Below are 20,170 nucleotides of genomic sequence, written 5' to 3'. Positions count from 1 at the left end.
ACACGCAAAGCTGCCACTGCAGAGAGGCTGGTAGGCTGGAAGCCCACACCATGAACCTGCAGTAACAACCTCACTTGCTCTCTTTTAAGGACTTCTATACTTCTTGAGGCTTGGCCTCCTCAGAAGCCTGCTGCCTTTGTCTCTGGGAAGCCAAGTGGAAATATTGTACCTCTGGGAATGGGCCAGGAGAGAACTCACATACCTGATCAATGAGAGTATTATGAAAGATTCTGGCTTCCCAGTCCATCTTTTTGCTCACTTTTTGCCGTGTCTCCCTGTTCATTCTCCATCTGTGTTTGATGACCTGTGTGATATATTCCTTTACCACATATTTATGAACTTCACGTAGAAGCTCCTGGATAAAAAAAACAAACCTCATGGTTTTTCTGTGGTTCCCATACAAGGCCAAGGTAGTGAAAGAGGGCAGGGAAAGCTCTTAGGTCCTTAGCAGCACCTGAGGACACAGAGTAGGTACATGAAGGCAACACACCATCAGCACATGCTGCCCAGGTCGGCCCTGATGAAAGGAATCAGTGGTTTACAGTCCCTTGCTCTGGCACAGAGCAGTGGCTGCACCCAAGGGAATGCCACGGAAATACTCCTCACCCTGAAATAGCCCACAATTTTGTGTTGGTAGTTTGGGTTTTCAGTAGCAAAGGGGGATATTTTGGATTGTTTTAAAAGCCAGTTTTAATGGTGCTTGCAGATTTTAAATATAGAGCAGCTGTCACCTATCTCTTTATTTCACAACTGCGTAGATGTGAAAGGAGCACGTAAGCCTGCAACTCATGGAATTGCAATGTTCAGAGGCAATTGTCATCAAAGCTTTCTGTTCCTCTTTAAACAAAATCAGTTTTTGTATTTGAACTACAGGAAGTAGTTTGTATTTGAACTTTAATTCACATGTGGAAGTATGGTAATATCTGAACTCCTTTGCATCTGCAGTTCCCACAGTTATAAAGAGCAACCACCACTGTAGAGGAGTCTGCAGGTCTGATCACAGGCTGAAAATGACATTGTGAACCCCTCTCCAGCATCGCTGTGCCCAGGTGTGGGATCAGTGGCCTACCTGACCCGTGGGCTTCCTCATGTGCTGCAGGTGCTTGGAGAACTGTGAGACTGCTGACGTCAGTGAGTCCGGCCTTCCTGTATCCAAAATCCAGTCCTTGGTCAGGATTTTCTTAAGGAATGGCTGAAAAAAGACCAGCTCACTGATGGCACTGGTAACAGTCAGACTAGCTGATGCCCTAGCTGAAGGCACTCAGCTGTACACCTGCTGGCTTGAAACAAAAATCACAGAACACTGATGGCACACTCCCTCTGCGTGAAGACACACCCAGAGCACAGAGCAGGGTGAGTTTCTCTCTCCACCCCAGCGAATTCAGATGCATGTCTCCCCTTTCTGGGTAGGCATGCCAGTGCAGAGAGGAGAAGCATCACTCCCTGAGCAAATGTTTTGGCATTAAAGGCTTACTTGAGATACCTCATTTCTTTTCTCTGTGCCACCTTCTGATCCACCAGCTCTATTTCTTTGGGTAGATGAATTTGTATCCCTACTGCATAGGTGAAGAAATAGATGTGAATGTTAATCACAGAAAACTCAGGCATGACTAGAACAAGCTGTGGTGTGCAATCGTGTATGTTAGTGTTACTTGGGTTTGCACCAGCTGTGGAAATGACAGGTCACTTGGGAGTGAATCTGTTGGAAATTAGCCCAGTAATCCATCACCCCTACAGCCTTGTCCACAAGCAAATCAAGTTCCTCATGTTCACAGCCCTTCCAGGAGGCTATCTGTACTCCTGCAGACCTGCATGAAGTCTCACTGGGATTTTCCTTCTGCTCATTGGTCTAATGTGATGGGAGGGGAATAGCAGCTGGGAGCATCTCCAGCTTGATACCTCGTAATCAGTGATGACATGGGAGTTATGGCACTGTCTCACATCAGTCCTGGGCTCAAGGTACTCTGACCAAGTGTTCTCAGTGGGTTATTGTCCTTGCTGGGTCCCTAGACTTAATGTGCCTTCACACAGAAACACAGCAATATCTGCTAAAGACTTCTGGAAGAAACTCCCCCGAGGGCCAAATGCAAAATATTCCTTCTCTGGCACATCCTCTTTGTACTTTTCTCCTCTTAGCTCTTGGGATCTCTGGCTTTAGACTCCTGGCAATCTCCTTCCCAATTATTTCCCCCTCCTTGTGCTCTCCTGCTATGCTCCCAGCATGTTGAATCATAGAATCAACCGGGTTGGAAAAGACCTACAAGAGCATCAAGTCCAACCCTTGATCCAACACTGTCGTGGCTACCAGACCATTGCACAAAGTGCCAAAAGAGCTCTTTAGAAATGCTTTGCCTCAGCCTCTCTCAGTTCTCACATTTCGGGTCTCTTGCTCAATGCCTTGGCTTGACTCCTTTCATTGCCTGTCACTTAGGCTCCAAGACAAGATCTACAGTCACTGGAAAGTCCCCTTGGCCAGGCAGACTGGGTTTAGGTTGCATCAGTTCCCATGACTGCCTTGGTTTTTGAAAGTTATGTTTGGGGATTTAGAAAGTGAATGAGGTTGAGTGAAAAAGGATGTGACCAAAGGCTTCATTTGCCTCATCTCTTGTATTATACCACCTAGAGCTAGTGGGCCCCAGCTGGCTGAGACCAGAAAGTCCCACCTACAGCACCTGGGAAGCACAAACTTCATTGTAGCACATTGCATTGCATTGCATTGCATTGCATTGCATTTTAGGCCTCAACACAAGTTAAGCTGATATCAGAGCTTTATCAGCTGATACCAGAGCTTTAGCATCCTCATGCTGGAAAAATCAGCCTTTCTTCACCATGGGAACAGCCTGGAAAAATCACCTCTACCAGAATTAATTCTGTCCTATCTGAAGAGGCTGCTTACAGACCATGGTGGCAGATCAACGAATCAGTAAGAATAAATCAAAGTCCTGAGAAATCCAAACGTTTTAGTAGAAGAAAAAATGTCTCATTGGTGGTGTTCAGCTGACTTCCCCTGTGCCTCATTATGGGTAAGGTTTTTCCCTACTGCTTTGCCTGACATACTGGAAGCCACTAAATATCCTTTTCTTTTGATCGTTGTAAACAGCTTGACAAAGGTATCCTTGCTCAAAGCAAAAAACTCCCAGGATGCCAGAAGTGTTGCTTTGAGTTAAGGAGGATTTCTACAGGAGTGTTAGGCTTGATGCATTTTGGAGGGACCATAATGTCATGCGCTGCAAAATGAGGTCTAGTTGGTGAGACAAGGGAAGGACAATGACTCTCAGCTTCTGCAGTGGTCCTGCACATACCCCTTACACTGAGGAAATAACATGGCCAAGATCCTCTTACCTGTGCTTTTGTTTTTAATTTCGTTAGAAAAATATTTGTGAAGTTCCTTGTCAGAGCTGCCAAAATCTTCTGCAGTTCCTCAGTGTTGACTTTAAACTCTGTTTCTAACCCTGACCTACAGAGAGAGAGAGAGAGAACAGTGAGTTGATGTTAAAATGTAAACTATTACAGTGCCCTGAGCATTTTATCTGGATTGGCATGTTGGATATTATATTTAAATAAACTTTTGTTTGTAGTACTTCCTCTTGGAAACACTTTATGGGTCAAAGTAATGGCTCCTTTTGCACAATCCTGTGCACTGAAAATGAGTCACAGCTGTGACTGTGCTTAAAAACCCCACAGATTTCCTCATCAGGTGGGATAGTGCAGTTATGCCGAGCAGTTGCATAGGCTGGTTGCCCTTTCACTTGAGCAACACCTCTGCTAGAAGGTCTGCAAGTACCTGGGAGAGCACTGAGGGGCCGTGGGTGAGGAAAGAAGTAAATAATAAAGCCAGAGAAGGGAAAGTTGCTGACCCTGTGTCCCCCAGAGCCCATCTGAGTCACTCCACACAATGTCTATCAGCAGCAGCTAGGATGGGGACTATGGGTATGGAAACCTGTGGAATTTCCAAAGGACAGTGTGTACTTCTGCAAGGTTTCACCCCATGAGGAAGAAAACACAACTTCTGAGAGATTAAGGGAATCCCCAGTGTGTGTGTGAGCTTTGGGGGCATTGTGAGCTTCTGTCTTTCTTCTCACTTTCCATTCCCATCCCACTGTAACGCCCTTTGGGGGGATGGGGGGTGGGGGAACTGAGGAAGCAAGGCAACACCAGTAGTGCCCGAGCTTCCATGGATGTGCCATATCCACTGCTGTGACCACGGAGAGTGGTAGGTTCCTGCCTCTGCCCAGACTTTATACGTCTGAAGTTGCCCAGGCAGGACTATAAAGCACTCAACAGCATCCCTGTCGTGGCAGGCTGGAGCTCAGGGCTGCAACTCCCGTTGAATTCTGGGTCCAGCATGTAAAAAATCATGCTGTTAGGTCACCTAGCTCTGCCCAGCACTCATCACCCCAGGTTGACGAATAGACAGCTTGACTCAGGAATAAACCCAGCAGAGCCAATCCGCCACCCAAACGCTGCCAGCTCCCTGCCTGGAGCTGTCGTCTCCCTTCACCCCCTCGCCAGTCTCCAGCAGGGAAGGGGAGAGCAATTTTCCGCAGGGTCAGGAGGAGGCAGTGAAAGCCAGCTCCTCGGCGAGGTTAGCATTGCTGGAGAGACCGTGCCATCTAGAGACTTCCCTACGGTAGTGCTCACTGCGGCTGGAGCCGTCGGCTCCTGCGAGACACCGAACACGAAATCCTCTCCATCCCCTCAGTAATATTTGGCATATAGCATCCTCACAGGAGGCAGTGCAGCAACATGAGCTGGAGATCACAACCCAAGCTTTTTGGTGGCCAGAGCCCACACATTATTCCTGTGCTGTTTTGCTGGGCTGGCCTCCAAAGCACCACATCTGCATGGCAGAGATGACTCCAGATGCTGAAGAGCCCCTGGGTCTCGGTGGGCCATGTCCCTGCATGGCTGCAGACCATCCCCCTGGGGCAGGCATATGAACAGCACCAGTATTCTGTGGAACTGGCACTGGGAGGGGCTGTGGCAGCTGTGTGAGTGGCTGCAGAGTGGGATGTGCAAGGTCATCATGTGCCACAGCACTGGGCTGAGGGACCAGACCCTGGGACATGTGCTCACTGGCACCATCCTACTTATGGGGAGAGGGATAGTCAGATCTCTGATAGTCAGCACTGATGATACCTGTTCATCAGAGGCACTTTTTCAACACATGGCTTGAAATAACTAATTCATGCAAAGCCCTGGAATTTCCAGCTGCCAGATGCAATGGCAGGGGTTTATTTTCAGGTTCAGTGCTTTCATAGAGTTTCCTCCAGCCCAGTGCCAAAGGCAGCCTTGAGACCATGTTTCTGGGTTTATACTGCTAACCTCCAGAAGAAAACCTGGAAAACCCCCTCCTCTGAGACTGAAAATGAGTTCAAAACTTCCATGCAAGCACTGCATCTGTTCATGTTTCTGTCTCTTCATGTTTGTGACTTTTATCTGCACCCCTTGGTGAAAATCCTCCTGTGAGGTTAGGAGGGCTGGAGACTCAGCACCCAGTGGGGCACCCCAAGGAGACCTTGATCTTTCCTTTACAGATGCTGTTACCCTCCCAGACCCCAAAAATACAGCATCTCAGCTCAGGGGGAGTGGACTTACATTAGGTCGTGGAAGCTGTTGATGTAGGCAACAACACAGGGTGCAAAGATGGGGCTGTCCTGGGCAGTGCTCCAAGCCTTCTCAAACTCCTTCTCAAACCTGTAAGAAAAGACACTCAGGTAACACTTAATGGTGGGGGGACTGAGGATGGCTTATCTTCTGTGTATATGGTGATGCCAGGAGACACCCATGGCTGGCCCAACCTGTCCCCTCTGTATGCAGACGTGTTTTTTCCAGCTGTCACAACATGTGTGTGCATTGGAGGAAAATAGATGGCACATAATTATGGGTTTAGGATGCGCTCGCCTGAGCAGGTACGGAGCACTTTTGGAGAGATGCCAGGGATGTGGGCAGGCCAACTCTTACTTTTCCTCATGCTGAGGGTTTAATTGCAGCTGTGGTACTCAGGCTTGTAAGTCTTCATCTTGCTGGCTTTTGGGACAATATATTGTGTGCCTTCTTAAGCACAGCACAGGCAAAGGATTTACCTGAGGGCTGATTTTAAAACAGAAGGTGAATAGGAACAGGGCAGCACATCCGACTTTTCTTCCCCCTAACCTCAGTGTCAAGTAGCTTTTTTTTTGTGTAGCACAGGTTCTATGGGTTTCACAGGTGTTTTACAGACAAGTCAGTGCTGATGACAGGAAGCTGTGTGCTCAGGAAGGCTTTGTTTGATGGTCCCATTCTTTGTCAGGGTAAAGGGATCTGCTTAGGCTGGCCTCAGGCACTTATATCTCAGGTTTGTTTCCATAAAAGCTTAAATTTCAGTGGTCCTTTAGTCTGAGAGCTGTTATTGCCCTGGTTTGGATTGCACAGCATTTAAAAAAAGAATAAAAAACACAATAAAAAATAAAAGGAAAAAATAAAAGAAAAAAAAATTAAAAAAGAGAACAAAGAAAGGGGAAAAGAAGAACAAAGAAAAAAGAAATAAAAGAGAAAAATAAGAAAAACGAGGAAAAGAAAAGGCCAGAACATCACTGCCTTGTTTCTCCTCAAAAAGCCAGGCAGACTTCAAAGCCAAATAGGTGGTTTGAACTACCCTGCTCACTCAGGGTATGGGAGAGAAATATAGATCACTGGGCTACTAGAGATGAGGGTTTAGAAGGGAAAGTGTTGTTTTTAGTGCAATTTGGACCCCTGCCGTGCCCCAGGTTCATGATGGGAGAAAGCAGTGCTCAGGCTCCCCACCCATGCTCCTGCATTAGCAAACTCCACACTTGGTGCCTGCCGGAGGTGGGAAACTTCAAAGGTTAATGCAAAATTATTTTTAGCCTTGCTCATAGTTGATTCATGTCAAACAGCCTTTCTCCTCCGCAGATTGCAGCTCCAGCAAACATCCATGGACATCCCAAATACAGCCCTGACAGAGGGATCAGACAATGTGTCACTGTGCTGGGACCCTCTGCAAGCCTAAAACCTTCCCTGGAGCATTCCCAAAGCATGTTGCAGCGGGTAAGATCTGAGGCCATAACGTGGAGACTACCAAACCAAAAACCATTATTTCAGCAATCTCCCTTGGGAACTGGGTGAATTTCAAAGAGACTCAGAAGGCAACCCAGCTGTATGTTTTGCCCAGGTGTAGCAGAGAGGGTCTCACCATCCATTTTTATACCCAAAGATATGGGAGGTAAGATGGACACCCAGATGATGTTTTGGGCAAGCAGGCTTTGGGTCTGAGGGGTCCATAATTGCTGCTTGCTCATGGCTGAAGCTGTGAGTGACCAGCATCCAATGCACAAAGGTCCTGGATGGATGTGATCACAGTGGTACCATCCCTTCCCAGACAGCAGCTCCTTCCTGGAGCTCTGGCATTAGATTCTGGGACTTGCAAGAGTCCTCTCTGGGTGTGTTTATGACTACCTCCAGGCAGTTCTGCAGCTTGCTTGTTATTTGGCTCACTGTAATCTTTAATTCTCCCAAGAGCAGACCTATACCTTCCTGATGCCAGCATGTGGTCCAGTGCACAGACCTTTTCCCTGTGTTTTTACCAGTGTGAGACTCATTTGAAAAGAAAGTACTGTCAGGAGTGGTAAGACCTTGGTATGAATTCAAGCAGCTCTGTCATGCACAGCTCAAGCATTTTTGTTTCCAGGCTTCTGCTGATAGCTCCAGATAACTTCATGTGCTCCCCGATGATCTAGAAAAGGGCACAAAAAAGCTCCAGTGAATGGGACAGACATGGGAGAAACATCCTTCCCAGGGATCTCATGCAGCTTTGGTTAGTAAGGATGGCTCGCCTAGCAAAGGGGCAAACAGCCAACTTGTTGCCAGGAGATTTTCATTATTCTCTGGCAGTTTTAAAAATTATAACGCAGAATGGGCCAAGAAACACTGATTGATTTGTGATATAATCATTCATCCCTAATGGCTTCATGTCCTTTTGCTGTCTGAGTGTGAGTTAGAGGCAGTGTTGGCCAGAGCTCCGACCTCACCCAGTGTCATCCTCCTCTTTCGGGGGGTTTGTGGGAGGGATCAATCGGCAACCTAAAGCCCAAGGGAAGCTGAGCGGTTCCCATGCATGACCCCATGATAAGGATGACTATAAGCCCCATCCCTAGAGGCCCACACAAGTCCCATTCTCAGGAGTGACAACAGGGCAGCACAGAGGGTCAGGCACCACCCTGAAACCTTGTTTGCACTGGGACTCCTCCTGGATTCCCATTCCCACAGTCCTGGCTGCACCTCCAGAGTGAAGCATGCTGTAGTCCCATTCTGGTGCTTCCCAAGGCCTCCTATCCATCTGCTAATCCAATTCAGACCTCCCTTCCCCACGACCACATAATGTGTAATATTTCTCTAAGGAAAAATAGTCATGGCAGCAGGCAAAACTCTTTGATTTTCTTTTTCTCTCCCTCTCTTTTTTGTTAGTATTATTTAATTGAAGTGACTCAACCAATTGAGTGAGGAGAATGAATCCAAACCCCTCCTGGATTTATTACCCTGTAGCCCCTAAACCTAGTAGGAGCTTTTGTTTTTTGTACTGTTTAAATTGGAGTGGTTGTTACTGCCTACAGCCTTTCCACAGCTTCTACAGCCCCGGGACAAAGTTGTTCTTTAAGCCAAGGGGTTTTTTTTGAACAAACCTTTTCTTCCCTTCTTTTTTTCTCTTTCTCTTTCTTCTTTCTAATCAAAGAGGCTTAGGGACTTTAAAATCAGTTGCCTATTATGTTGCTGACACAATTGACAGCAGGTTTAATTTGCAGCTAGAAGGCAAGCGGGAGAGCCAGAAGTTGTAATAAATGTCATTTTCTGCTCTAATGTATTCTGCCAGTGCATGACTTACATAAATTAAGACAGGAGGCGGTACCTCCACCCCAGAAGGTAACGATCCAGTTTCCCTGGAGCCACAGAGCCCCCCCCCAACATCACCCCAGCTAATTAAATACCGTTTGAATATCAAAGGAGAGCGAGGCGTGGTAGAGGTTTTCCTTCGCTTCTGAATGAACTTCCTTCTCCCACTTCTCTGTGACCTCTAGTCTCAGGATGTTTCCAAAATAACTTTTGATTTTCTCCTAAATGTTAAACGTAGGAAGGAAACATGCAGCTCAGGATAAGGAAGCAAACACGAATACAGAGGCTCACTGCATTTTGCTCCATTGTCACGTGTGTAAGGTTCATGTGCACAGCATGGAAAGGTAAGCAGAGTCACAGGTGTTACTCCAGTCCTGTCAGTCTAAACAGGATCTCAGGAGAAATCAGAAGCTGTGCTGTGTGTGGGCAAGGTACTCTCATATCAAAGGAGAGTCATTCTCCTGGCAGGAAACAGTATGTCAGCTGTTTGCTTGATTGCAAAGTCCTCCAGCACATGGAATGCACCAGGTCAGGATTAAAGATCAAATCGGTCCTCTCCAGAGGTACAGCCATTCAAGTAAGCAGCAGCACTGTTCAGTCCTGGCTGATAAATCAATCTCATTGCCAGTGAAACAGTGATCTTTCACTAGCATGGTGGAGCAATACCGATTTCATTCAGCTGGGCACCTTGAGCTCACCTTGATCAGTGCCCTGTTTCAGAAACGGTTTGCAAGAAAATGACTGAGCCCAGCAAAAAGCCAGGAAAGCTTGTAGTCTTACAAAGGGTGCCAGCAAGGACTGCAGAAAAACAACTGCAGAAGGAGCTTCCTCAGAGGACATGAACCATGGTGGTGTCTTTTGGTGGGGATGCCAAAAGTTGTCTGCCTGTAGCAAACCTCAAATGTGCTGGAGGAGATCCCACACAGTGACAGTAGCAGCTAAAATGCCTTTACACCTGGCTTTGCAGTGCATTCAATCTGATAAAGCCCAGCTGCAACCTTTCATTAAGCTTCTGCCACGCTGTGTGGGTCTGGTACAGTCCCTTTGGCTCAGCTTGGGTCCCTGAGTTGGTGTTCAGGACCTTGTTTTTTATTAAAGGCCATTCTGTGTGGTGCTGGTAGGACTCAGCAGCTGGTGGGGCAAGAAACCACAACATGGTCATCCAAGACCTGTACCAGGGAGGCTGGGGCTCCTGTACCTTCCCTGAGGGGGCACGTGGGGACTAGGTCAAAGCTCTTACCTTTGCAGAAGCAATGTAGCTGTTTTTCAATTTATCCCAGTCAGCTGGTGTTAACAGCGGGGACAGGTTTTCTGTCTTAACCTCTGGTTTGAGATCAGGGTGACCCAGAAAGAGTTCACTGGAAAGATACAAATGAACAAATTATATTGCCTCTGAGTGAGAATAAACTGATGGAATATTCATGCAGCATGAACTACGTAATTATTAAGCCATGAGAAATATACTTAAAGCTTAAATTGTGATGCCTGTTTTCAAGATTTAACAAGAAAATCTTTCCTTGCTATTCACAATCCTAATTATTCAAACCCAAAATGATGTAAGGTTCCAGCCCACCTCAGAAATCATGAGACTTCTGAGTTGTTTGGACATGAAAAGTGCTATGAGAATTTACTTTTTAAAATAAACAACCTGAAGCTGATTCATTCGACTATGAGCCTGCAAAATGCCTTTCAGGGTAATTCCTGTAGTAGCTTGTTGCTTTGTCGCTAGCCGATCCCCCTGGCTCCTCTCCCGTGTCACATCACGGCTCATTATCAGCCTGTTATTCTTCTCTGTGCATTATCAGGAGCAAGGGAAGGTGGCAGAGCAGGACCTGCTCCGTGCAGGGCAGCCCCTGGAAGGCACTCCCATGCCTGGGATACGAGCCATGTTCCCCTGCAGATGGAAGTGGTGGGTGGATGTGCAGCTACAGTCGGACTCCGAAGTGTGCTCAGCTGACACACGACTTTACCATTACCACTCACTTTCCTCTGGACTGACATGTACTCAGACCAGCTGATTAGCCTGGAAGCAGGGAAAGGGAGGGAGTGCCTGTGCTTCTCTCTCTAAGGCAAGAAATGTCATTAGCCTGTACAATTGAATGCGCTGCTCTTGCAATCTGCCACAGACCGTGGAGGCATTGCATCTTGCAGAGTGATGAAGGTGGAAAATGGAAAGAAGAAAATATTTATGCACTTGATGAAGGTAGGGCCTAAGTTTCAAGCAGTCACCTGGTTACCAGGGAACACAGCTGTGATGTCCTACACACAGCCTGCTCATTCCCTCAGCCAAAAAGGGTTCCCATTGCCAAACCAGCACTGCACCCACAGTCAGGTTCGGATCCAAGTGAGGATTGTACTGTACAAGGTCAGCCTGGTGCAGAGTGACTGCTCAGCAGAAAACAAGCTCAGCTCACTGATAGTGTCCTGGAGTCAATGGTTCCACAGTCATGGTTTAGATTTCCCAGAGAGGTACATCTGCACATGTGGAGCATTGCACAGCCCACTGCTCCCAGAGTCTGCTGCTCATCCAAAAGGACATCACAGATCTAAATACAGACTCTCCACCACAACTGAAAGGACTGTCTCAAGTGTATACTTGAGGAGCTTAGTCCCCACTCTTTCTTTTTTTTTTTTTCATTAATTTGAATTGTAACACCAATAATGAGTTTCAGTCAGACAATTTCTTCTTTTTTGGAATGGGTTCCAAGGAGCAATGAAATTAAATGAAATTAAATTAAATTAAAACAGCCCAAACCATCAAGGTGACTGCAAACAGTGCCCCAAACAGCTGCAACCTCTTAATAAGCTTTTTCACAGCTTAGTTCGAGAAATATGGGGGAGGCATTTTTCTTTCATGCAGAACCCGGCTGCTGAAGTTTGTTTCTTTTCTCTCTCTCCTACAATGCTGGGGTGCAGTACAGTTCCCAGGGGCTGAGGACATGCAGGAATTTCCCTCCAGATGAGACCAGGGCCTGATGATGCTGAGGGGGTTACACACATCGTCATGGTCACCACACTGTAAATAGGGTTTTAGGAGTAACTGGACAAGTTCACAGAAGAAATATGTTGAGGGCTGCTCAAAACAAAGACTACCTGCAGTGCAAGTGTTTCTTACCCAAAAGCTATTTCAGACTAGGGGTGCTCTGGGAAACCATGTACTGCTGCTTGCCCTGCTCCACCACTACCTCCCTCCCTGATCATTTTTGCCCACTGTTTGACTTAACGCTGATACTCCTGTCTTCACTCCCTCTTTGTTGTTTTTTGGTGTTTATTTTGAGGGCTGTCAATTGCTTTGCATTTGTCCCTTCCTTGGGCATCTGGTTCAGGCCATTCTTGAGACCAGCTACTGGGACAGACAGAATTTTGCTTTGACGTGACTGTTCTCACGTGCTTATTTCCAGACCCGTCTCCTGTGAATGTTGCTTCTCATCTCCTTCCCACCTCGCTGTGTATCTCTGTTGAGTTTTAGTCTGGGAGCTCTTTGGGGCTGGGGTGATGGGCTGTGGTCTAGGGCAGGAAATAACTGAGGACACTGACACTCAATGCATGGACCTTCTGTGAGTGCCTATCTAAGATGTCTCCATTGGCTGTACAAGCAACACAGTTTTTATGGCTTTTACAAAAAATTCCTGCCTGTACCCCCATACACCCAGGGTGCCCTGAGAATAGTGTTTACTATGTCCCTACAGCTCCTAGAATATTTCAGTCACCCCTGAATTGCAAGGAGCCTTAAGAGGTTCTAGAAACCTCTCATTCAACTAGCAGACACGTCTGAGACAGAGCCTTTGTTTTTATGTGTTTAAAAATTCCACTTGATGATGTCTTGGCACCTCCTCAAGAGAACTCTGACCCCATGCATGGGGGTTAACGTGGCCCATTGCCAAATGCATCACAGCTTTAATTAAACAGGAAAAAGACCTCCCCCACAGGTCCCTCCCTGTGCCTGGAAAAGTCACTGAGCAGCTGTTGGATCTTGCAAAATATCTACAGAAAGGAGTAGGTTTATCTGAGCTGCGAGGAGGAGCTTCCTGCCATGTGGGAACAGCAAGTGGGACAGGGAGGGGAAAAAGGGGGTGAGGTAGATCCTTAAAAACCAGCAAGTGCTTTATCCACAGAACTTTGTCCCCACCTATTAACAGACTTGCTATCTGGCTCCACTGTAGAAGTCACTGTGTCTCTCTTGCTCACTTGGAAAACTAAGAATAGCTCAGTGCTTTTGGAGTACCCCACCGCCCTGCCACTCTCCAGAGGAGGCAGAGGAAATGTGACAAGCACAGCACCTTACCTGTGGTAGGTGTTGGCCACCCAGTTGAGCAAGGTGTAGAGCTCATTGAAATCCAGCAGTCTCTGGCAGAGGTGTTGCAAATGTGAGGCAATGGCCTTATGAAAAGCCTCCACATATGTGTCACACACCTGGTACTCCTCGGGATAGCACTTTTTTACTGATAACTTGATTTTCAATAAATCTTCCCTCAGGAGTTTCTGGAGGAAATTTAAGTGGAGATCAAGCCAAGAACTATCTTCTTCCTTTGATGCCATGGGTGCCTTCAGGACTCTTTTTTTAGCACTCTCGTTGATTGCTTCCCTCCACATCTCCCTCCACTTTCTGGGCCTGCCAAGCAAGTCTGACCCAGGATGAACAATTTTGTCTGCGTTGTGATGAGCTGCTTCTTCATGGGCAATTAAAGTCACCATGGAAGTCAGCATGGTTTCCTCTATAGTGGAAGCTTCTAGCGTTCCCTCCACTATGGACTGGATAGCATTTGCGATGGAGTTATAAAGGAAATTCACATCCTTGGATTTCCGTAAAAGCTCCTGTGGGTTATCTTTGTATTTCTCAGCATTCTGTTCAGAGATAGTCTCATCTTCCAATAACTTGATACTTGCAAATGCTTCCAGGAGTTGTCTTTTCTGAATAAGTTCATTGATTTCCATTACTGCAGAAAGAGAGGGGAAGGGGTTGGGACAAAGCAGGTGTTAGGTTCTTGACAGGTAGGTAACAGGACAAAATGCCCCACAGGGAGGCTTACAGGGGGCTGCTCTGAGTAGCCAGGTCCCAGCAGTGCCCCTGAGACTGACCCCCTCGACCTCTCCAGCTCCTGTTTGACACAGGAGAGGAAAACAGTGGGAATGCAATCACTGCAAATCGAGCCACATCTCTAAAGTGCCGGTTGTAGAGGTAGGAAATATCCAAAAAGCTGATGATAGTCCTGCAGGAAAACCTCAAGCAATGGCTAATGAGGCTGCAGAGGGGGATACTGGGGGCTCAGGCAGCATAAAACCACCTCTGTCTCTGCCTCTCTCCTTGTGTGGAGATGAAGTGTGACTGGCATCAGGAAGAGTTCAGAATATACCAAGCCAGCAGGATTTCCTTTAGCATATCTGTCCTTGTTTCCTGTATACCGGTGTACTCAGCACTGCTCCTGACACATTTTTTGGAACATTTCTTGTTTAAATGTAACCTTGGGCAAACCCCAGGCTTCTCTCCTTTTTTGATTTTGTTCATTATCAAGGTTTCCTAAAATACATCCAACTAATGTCACAGCTAAACTAGCTTCTGCATTTTTGAGGCTGAACAAAATGCAGAGATGGTTTCTGGTGATTCCATAATGAGATGTCTCTTCTTGAGATGTAGGGACTGAGACAGCAAGCCAGAGACTGGCCCATCTGGGACTGGCCACCCTTTGCAGCCTGTGTCAGTCACAGAAACTGGCTTCTTGACACAGGTAAGATGCCTCTTACCTGTTCCAGACATTTAGATGTTCTTTGAATGCCTGTGGTCTTCAGCCTCCTCTCAGTCAAAAAAGAGGGACTTCTGGAGGACCAGAAGACACTGCTTCTTAGCTCTGCAGTTATTGCAACCTGCAATAATCTTTTGGCTGGGGAGTGAGGAGATTCTCTGGGATGGTGGTCCTGGTGTCCCGGAATAAAGACCGAAACACCAAGTATGCCATGTATGTGAAATTCACCCTCCTGGGGTGGTTCAGGGTTGGATGACTTGGCTGTTCACCTCCTGTATATAAACCTACAGTCAGATGCCAAGCACTGCCTTGCACCAGCGACGTTTGTTTCCCAGGTGGCAAGCACTGAGTGGTTTGGGGAGGTGTGTGCACTGGAGGGGCATCCAAACCTCTAGGATTGGGGTGCTCCTGGTGCTCAGGTCTCACATGGGTTTTCCCCACTTCCTTTGCTTTTGGCATCCACTACCAGTACTGGCTGGTGTTGGCTGAGGCTGGGCAAAAGTCACCAAATACTGATACCCCCAAAGTGAGGGGTGGGGGTAGCAGTAGCTGAGGTCTACTGAGTTTCACATTTACTTTACAAAGCCTTGCTCATGCAAGAACCACTGCCTATTTGCCAGTAAGACAGGAAGTATTTGCCATGTGTTGAGGAGATCCAGATGCACTGTTAGCTTTTGAGAGACCTTGGGAAGCTCTCACCATCTCCAGCACTGTAACAGATGCTCTGAACAGGAGATCCCACTGTGATACTGAGCAAATATTAAAGAGAAGGGAAAGGGTCCTATTTAGGCATGTGTGGCCACTACTTCTGGGACATACACATATTAAATGATAAGGAAAAATTGTAGAGTACTCAAATAAGATATGAAGGACTGGTTCATAGCCTGTAATTTGTACCCTTGGGCTTGTCTGCACACAGGTTTTATACTGTATGTACTAAATTATCTGTGTAGCATAAGAGTATCTGTATAAATACAGAAATATGCCACATATCCTAACTATTGATACATCATAGAACACATAAATCTTTGAGTGCCTATATGGTGCTACAGTTGCTTCTACACCAGGAAGGGAGGGAGATTGTACCAATTAACTTAGTCTCTTCTAGATAAATTAATATAAAACCTGTTTTTATACAAATGATTGCAGTGAGAGACTAGAGGAATACATTCTCTTCTGTTTATCAAAGTGAGAAAACACCATTTAATCACCATCTAGGATAATTATTCAGGGAGGTGATGTTGGGTGCTAAATGGATCTTTAATTTAGCAATACAAGATCAGCCAGCTGGTGGTTGAAGGAAGACAATTGAAAGGCAATTAACTATTATTCAGCTTAATGGTGCACATGGTGGAGTCTCCATCACTTGCCATACTTATCTCAGGATGGGATGTGTTTCTGACAGAGCTGCTCTAGTCCAGGCCAAACACGAGTTATTGAGCAGAGAATGGGCATTATTTATGCAATTATTCAGCTTGTTTATTGCAGGAGATGAAAAATCTTATGATAACATTTCCTGTTGCTCCTCATCTATGACCCTTTGAGATCAGACTAGCAAAGTTCATGAGACAGGCTCAGATCCGGTTTACTGACCTCACAATGTATCAGTGCGAAGCAGTAAATAACTTCACAGTGAGGTAGAGCACATTACAGCAGTGAGACAATGCCAGCCCATCTATCTGATCCCTGTGGCACCCTATGCAGAAGATCAAGAATTTCTTTCTAGAAATTTAGCCCAAGGAAAGGTCAAGCCATGTCAACCCACCTCAGTCTATCACCAGGTGGACGCATTTTAGTACCTCTGCCTTGAAAAGATGGAGTGAAGCGGTGCTCAAATCACGATCAAAGTCATTGCAGTCTGCCCACACTTGGGGAAAGGTGAGAGCTATGCTAAAGGTAGTTATTGTAATTAGACCAAGACCTATCTACATAATGCTGACAAAATACACGAGAGTAACCAGCCAGAGGAAGACAAACAACAAATACTTGCAACACTGCTGTTGTGAGAAGGACAGGTGGAAAGTCAGTGTAAGAGAGCAAAGTATCTGTGAAAGTGTCTTTGCAAGGCAGTCTCTAAGATTAGGAACCAAAGAGGAGATGCCAAGCCAGATCACAGCCAAACTATCTTTATTCCCCATCAAGGCCTTGCACCAACCTACAGAGCACAGTCAGGGGACCATCAGTCTGAGAGCTGAAGAGCAGAAATTGTCCAGAAGGGCAATGCAAGCAATAGTGTCGAAATAGTCCACACTGCACTTCTAGGTATTGTCAGACCAGCAGTTCCCAAACTGTGGTCAGCAGATTGGTGACTGATATGTATGAAGGGTGATATGTCCACTGACAGGTTGATGGGTAGGTTGCTGATATGCACTGAAATAATGCAGTGGTGGCTACAGAGCAGCATGTTCAGTGACAGCAGGTGACCTGCCCAGCCTGGGCCAGGTAACACCCAACGAGACCGTGCAAGGGATGCAGTTGTCTCTCCCTTGTGATGGGATACCTTGTTCTTTAGCACCTCTGTTGGGCCCAACACTTGCACACTGTAAATTAATGTAACCTTCAAGGTTACATTAATCCTGCCAAGCAAATAACACTGGTGGTTTTGCTTCTTACCTGAAAGAGGTTTTCCTTGAATGGGCTCTGCTTCTTTATTTTCACCAATCTTCTCTACACCATCACATATCGTGGTTTTGTTCTTCTCATAGCTCCTAAATGATCGCAAAAGTCTTTTTCCTTTCCAAGTGCCAGTATCTTCCTTTCCACTCTCTTTGTTCGGACTTTGTTTCAATTTCCAGGTGCTTAACCTTCTAATACTTCTTTCAAAGAACCCAGTGTCCCTGCTGTGTGAAGTTGGGCTGCTCAGTTCAGAAGTAATCTCCATCTTTTCCTCCCCGGTACTGCTCGTTGGAGAGGCTGGTTCTGAGGTCATGGTCCTTGGATTTAACTCCATATTTCTATTTTTCTTGTCTTTCAACAACAGGTTTACCAAACAGGTTGATGGTAATCACTGAAATGCATAAAACAGCAGAATTAGAGGTGTTCTTAACAGGATATTACTCTGTCTCCAAAGTCAGTCCTGGAGTGAAAATCTGGCCCGTTCTTTTCCTGTCCATAATACAAAGATAGGGAAAGTTATTGTAGCCTGCAGCTGCTGAAACAATTTCTCTACCCACAGACACCAGATGCTGGCCTGCACCTGGTGCTCTGGGAAGCTCCACTTAACTCCCTAAATCAGGGAAGTGGCAGCTATTTCTCCTGCACCAAGGAATCATTAACCATCAGAGATGCTGAAGTCTGTGCAAAAATACCATTTCACTTGGTAGCAAGGTATGGTTTTACTTTCCATTCTTCTAGGTAGATTTCCAGCCATGCAGGAATGATGATCCCCCCTTAGTCTCACTGGGGTGTTGCCACTTTCTGATCTGAATATGGCAACTTCGGGTTATGTCGTTACTTCTGCCCTGCAGCTACTGGGGGTGGCTCAGGGGTGAGTGGTCCCCAGCAGGTATCCGAGCTCTGCTCTAGCCCCTTCCATTAAAACCACAACTACCTCTGCACTCTGAATCATCATGGTTACAGTGCAGGAGGCCGTACAATGCAGAAGGGGTTCACATTCTACCTCAGAGCACTGCATCCCAGCATGCCAAGAGTGGGCATCTCCAAGGTCAAACAAAGCTCTGCGTGAGCTGCAGGGGATGCTGCAGGGGATGCTGCAGGAGATTTCAGATTTCAGCAGGAGTGCTTCTGTCAGTGCTACTGGGCTGCAATCACACCCTCTGCACTTGCTCAGCTCCTGTCCTGCTGCAGACAGACTAACTCCCCTCTACCCATCCTGAGGGCTGGCCCAGATGCTTGTGAAGGGGGAAGAGAGAGAGATTTTGCCTTCCTTCCCTTGCAAAGACCTCTCATCAGGTCACCAGTTAACACAGCCCGCTCATGGAGACGTTGTACTTTGCAGAGCTGAGGGTGGAAAATGCCATGTTTCCCTGGCACAGGCTCAGGGTAGCTCAGCGAACAGTTCAAATCATTAGAAACAGCTATTGCTTAGGTGACCCGTGAACTGCCTGTCTCAGATCTGTCCAGCTCAGAGATTGAAATACGACTGCAGTGAATGGACATGTTGGGACTCTGGAAATGGATTTCACCCTTCCTCAATCAGATTCTCGCTCCCTTGTGCACGGTTATTTCACTAGCTGTGTGAACTGCAGGGACTGCACTTTCCCATGGGTTTGCTGAGCTGCTCTCACAGAGGGATCAGACCCCGCATCACATGCTCTCACAGGAATATCTAACCATTCATTGCCTCGCTCAGGATCTCACCCCATCACAGCCCATACAGAGGGTGGGAGGGAGAGGAGGGCACCCCATTGTCCAGGGATTTCAGTAGGAAGGAGGCTGACACCTAGCTTAAACTCTGCATGGAGACTCTATGGACAGAGCAGAGCAGCAGGGATCAGAGGGGCGAGCTGAGCAGTAAAGGGAGCCAGGGAAGAAGGAACAAGAAACGGGCAAGAAAAGGGATGGAATATATACCCAAGTACTGACCAAACTGATCCCATCCACGGTGAGCTGGGATGGCACAGGAATGATCCACAGGAACGGCACAGGAATGAAACTGAGAGCGGCTCCCTGCTACAGGAAATCCAGGGGAGATGCAGGGGCAGGTGGGCAGCTCTGCAGGGCAGAGGACAAGGCCAGCTCACCCACATCAGCTGACTGGGACACCATTCCTCACGCACATGCTGGTTGAGGGGCTCCCTCTGAGAGTGGCGCTGCTCTTTGTCCTCCTTTTCCGTCTGAAAAGGGCTGTAAAAAGTGGACAAAAAGGCCTGTCTGCACCTGCCCAACACCTCCAGCACCTTCACCTCTGTTAGCTGGGAGAGACTATGGCACTGTTTCACTTTCACTATGTCTGAGCATTTAAAAGAAGGAAGGAGTTGGGGAAAAAATGCTGCACAACCTCCATTCAAGGTTAATTATTACCCTACAGATGGAGGTTTGAACCAGACGTTCAAATGGGGTGAGCTGCTGCACTGAGCTGGCCTGGGACAATGGTGGGCAGAAGGATTTTGGCATGTGGTCCTGCCCTGGTGGAGTGTCTGGTTGTGGGGGGTTCAAAAGTAACCCCAGAGCTGCTGCGTGGGAGTGACTTCATTTCACCACCTTCTGTCCCGTTTCTGCGGATCATGAGTGGCTCAGTCCCAGTAGTGATTGCCAGGCATGGGTGAGGGACAGGGGGCACTGTGTCCCCTGGTTAAATATTTATATATTCACATCCTCACTTTACTCCAAGGGCACTTATTTCCATGGTGTTGCTGGTCCTGGATCCCTCCATTCCTGGAGCATTTGGGAACCTTGAAAGGAACTCAAAGCAAAGGAGAACAAAAAAAGTGAGGCCTTGAGGGTTTAAACAACATTAAACACATTCACTTGTTTTTTCACTAAGTGGTGTAAAGTGATTTAACTCCAGGGAAGTTGCAGTTCCCAGACAGAGGTGAGTTAGGCTGCCAGGCTGGACACACCAGGCAGTTCCAAGTGGC

General features: G+C 47.0%; 1 protein-coding gene across 4 annotated transcripts in view; it reads right to left on the bottom strand.

The window, feature by feature from the left end:
* Window positions 1-19,581, bottom strand: part of EXOC3L4 (exocyst complex component 3 like 4) — a 30,320-nt gene extending 10,739 nt beyond the window's left edge. For 2 of the 4 annotated variants that reach the window (XM_032691991.1, XM_032691992.1), the window contains exons 1-10: window positions 19,176-19,581; window positions 17,244-17,637; window positions 13,175-13,826; window positions 10,130-10,247; window positions 8,985-9,110; window positions 7,635-7,735; window positions 5,599-5,697; window positions 3,343-3,457; window positions 1,070-1,192; window positions 203-355 (exon numbers count right to left, since the gene is read on the bottom strand). In XM_032691991.1, coding sequence (XP_032547882.1) covers window positions 203-355; window positions 1,070-1,192; window positions 3,343-3,457; window positions 5,599-5,697; window positions 7,635-7,735; window positions 8,985-9,110; window positions 10,130-10,247; window positions 13,175-13,826; window positions 17,244-17,580 — 1,824 coding nt within the window. In that variant the 5' untranslated portion in view covers window positions 17,581-17,637; window positions 19,176-19,581. The remainder of the gene's footprint in view (window positions 1-202; window positions 356-1,069; window positions 1,193-3,342; window positions 3,458-5,598; window positions 5,698-7,634; window positions 7,736-8,984; window positions 9,111-10,129; window positions 10,248-13,174; window positions 13,827-17,243; window positions 17,638-19,175) is intronic. The other 2 variants (XM_032691993.1, XM_032691994.1) reach the window with 2 other exon arrangements.
* Between the last annotated feature and the right edge of the window lie 589 nt (window positions 19,582-20,170).

This window comes from Chiroxiphia lanceolata, chromosome 6 (genome assembly GCF_009829145.1).
Source record: "Chiroxiphia lanceolata isolate bChiLan1 chromosome 6, bChiLan1.pri, whole genome shotgun sequence".
Taxonomy (NCBI): Eukaryota; Metazoa; Chordata; class Aves; order Passeriformes; family Pipridae; genus Chiroxiphia; species Chiroxiphia lanceolata.
This window is presented reverse-complemented; position numbering and strand designations above follow the sequence as displayed.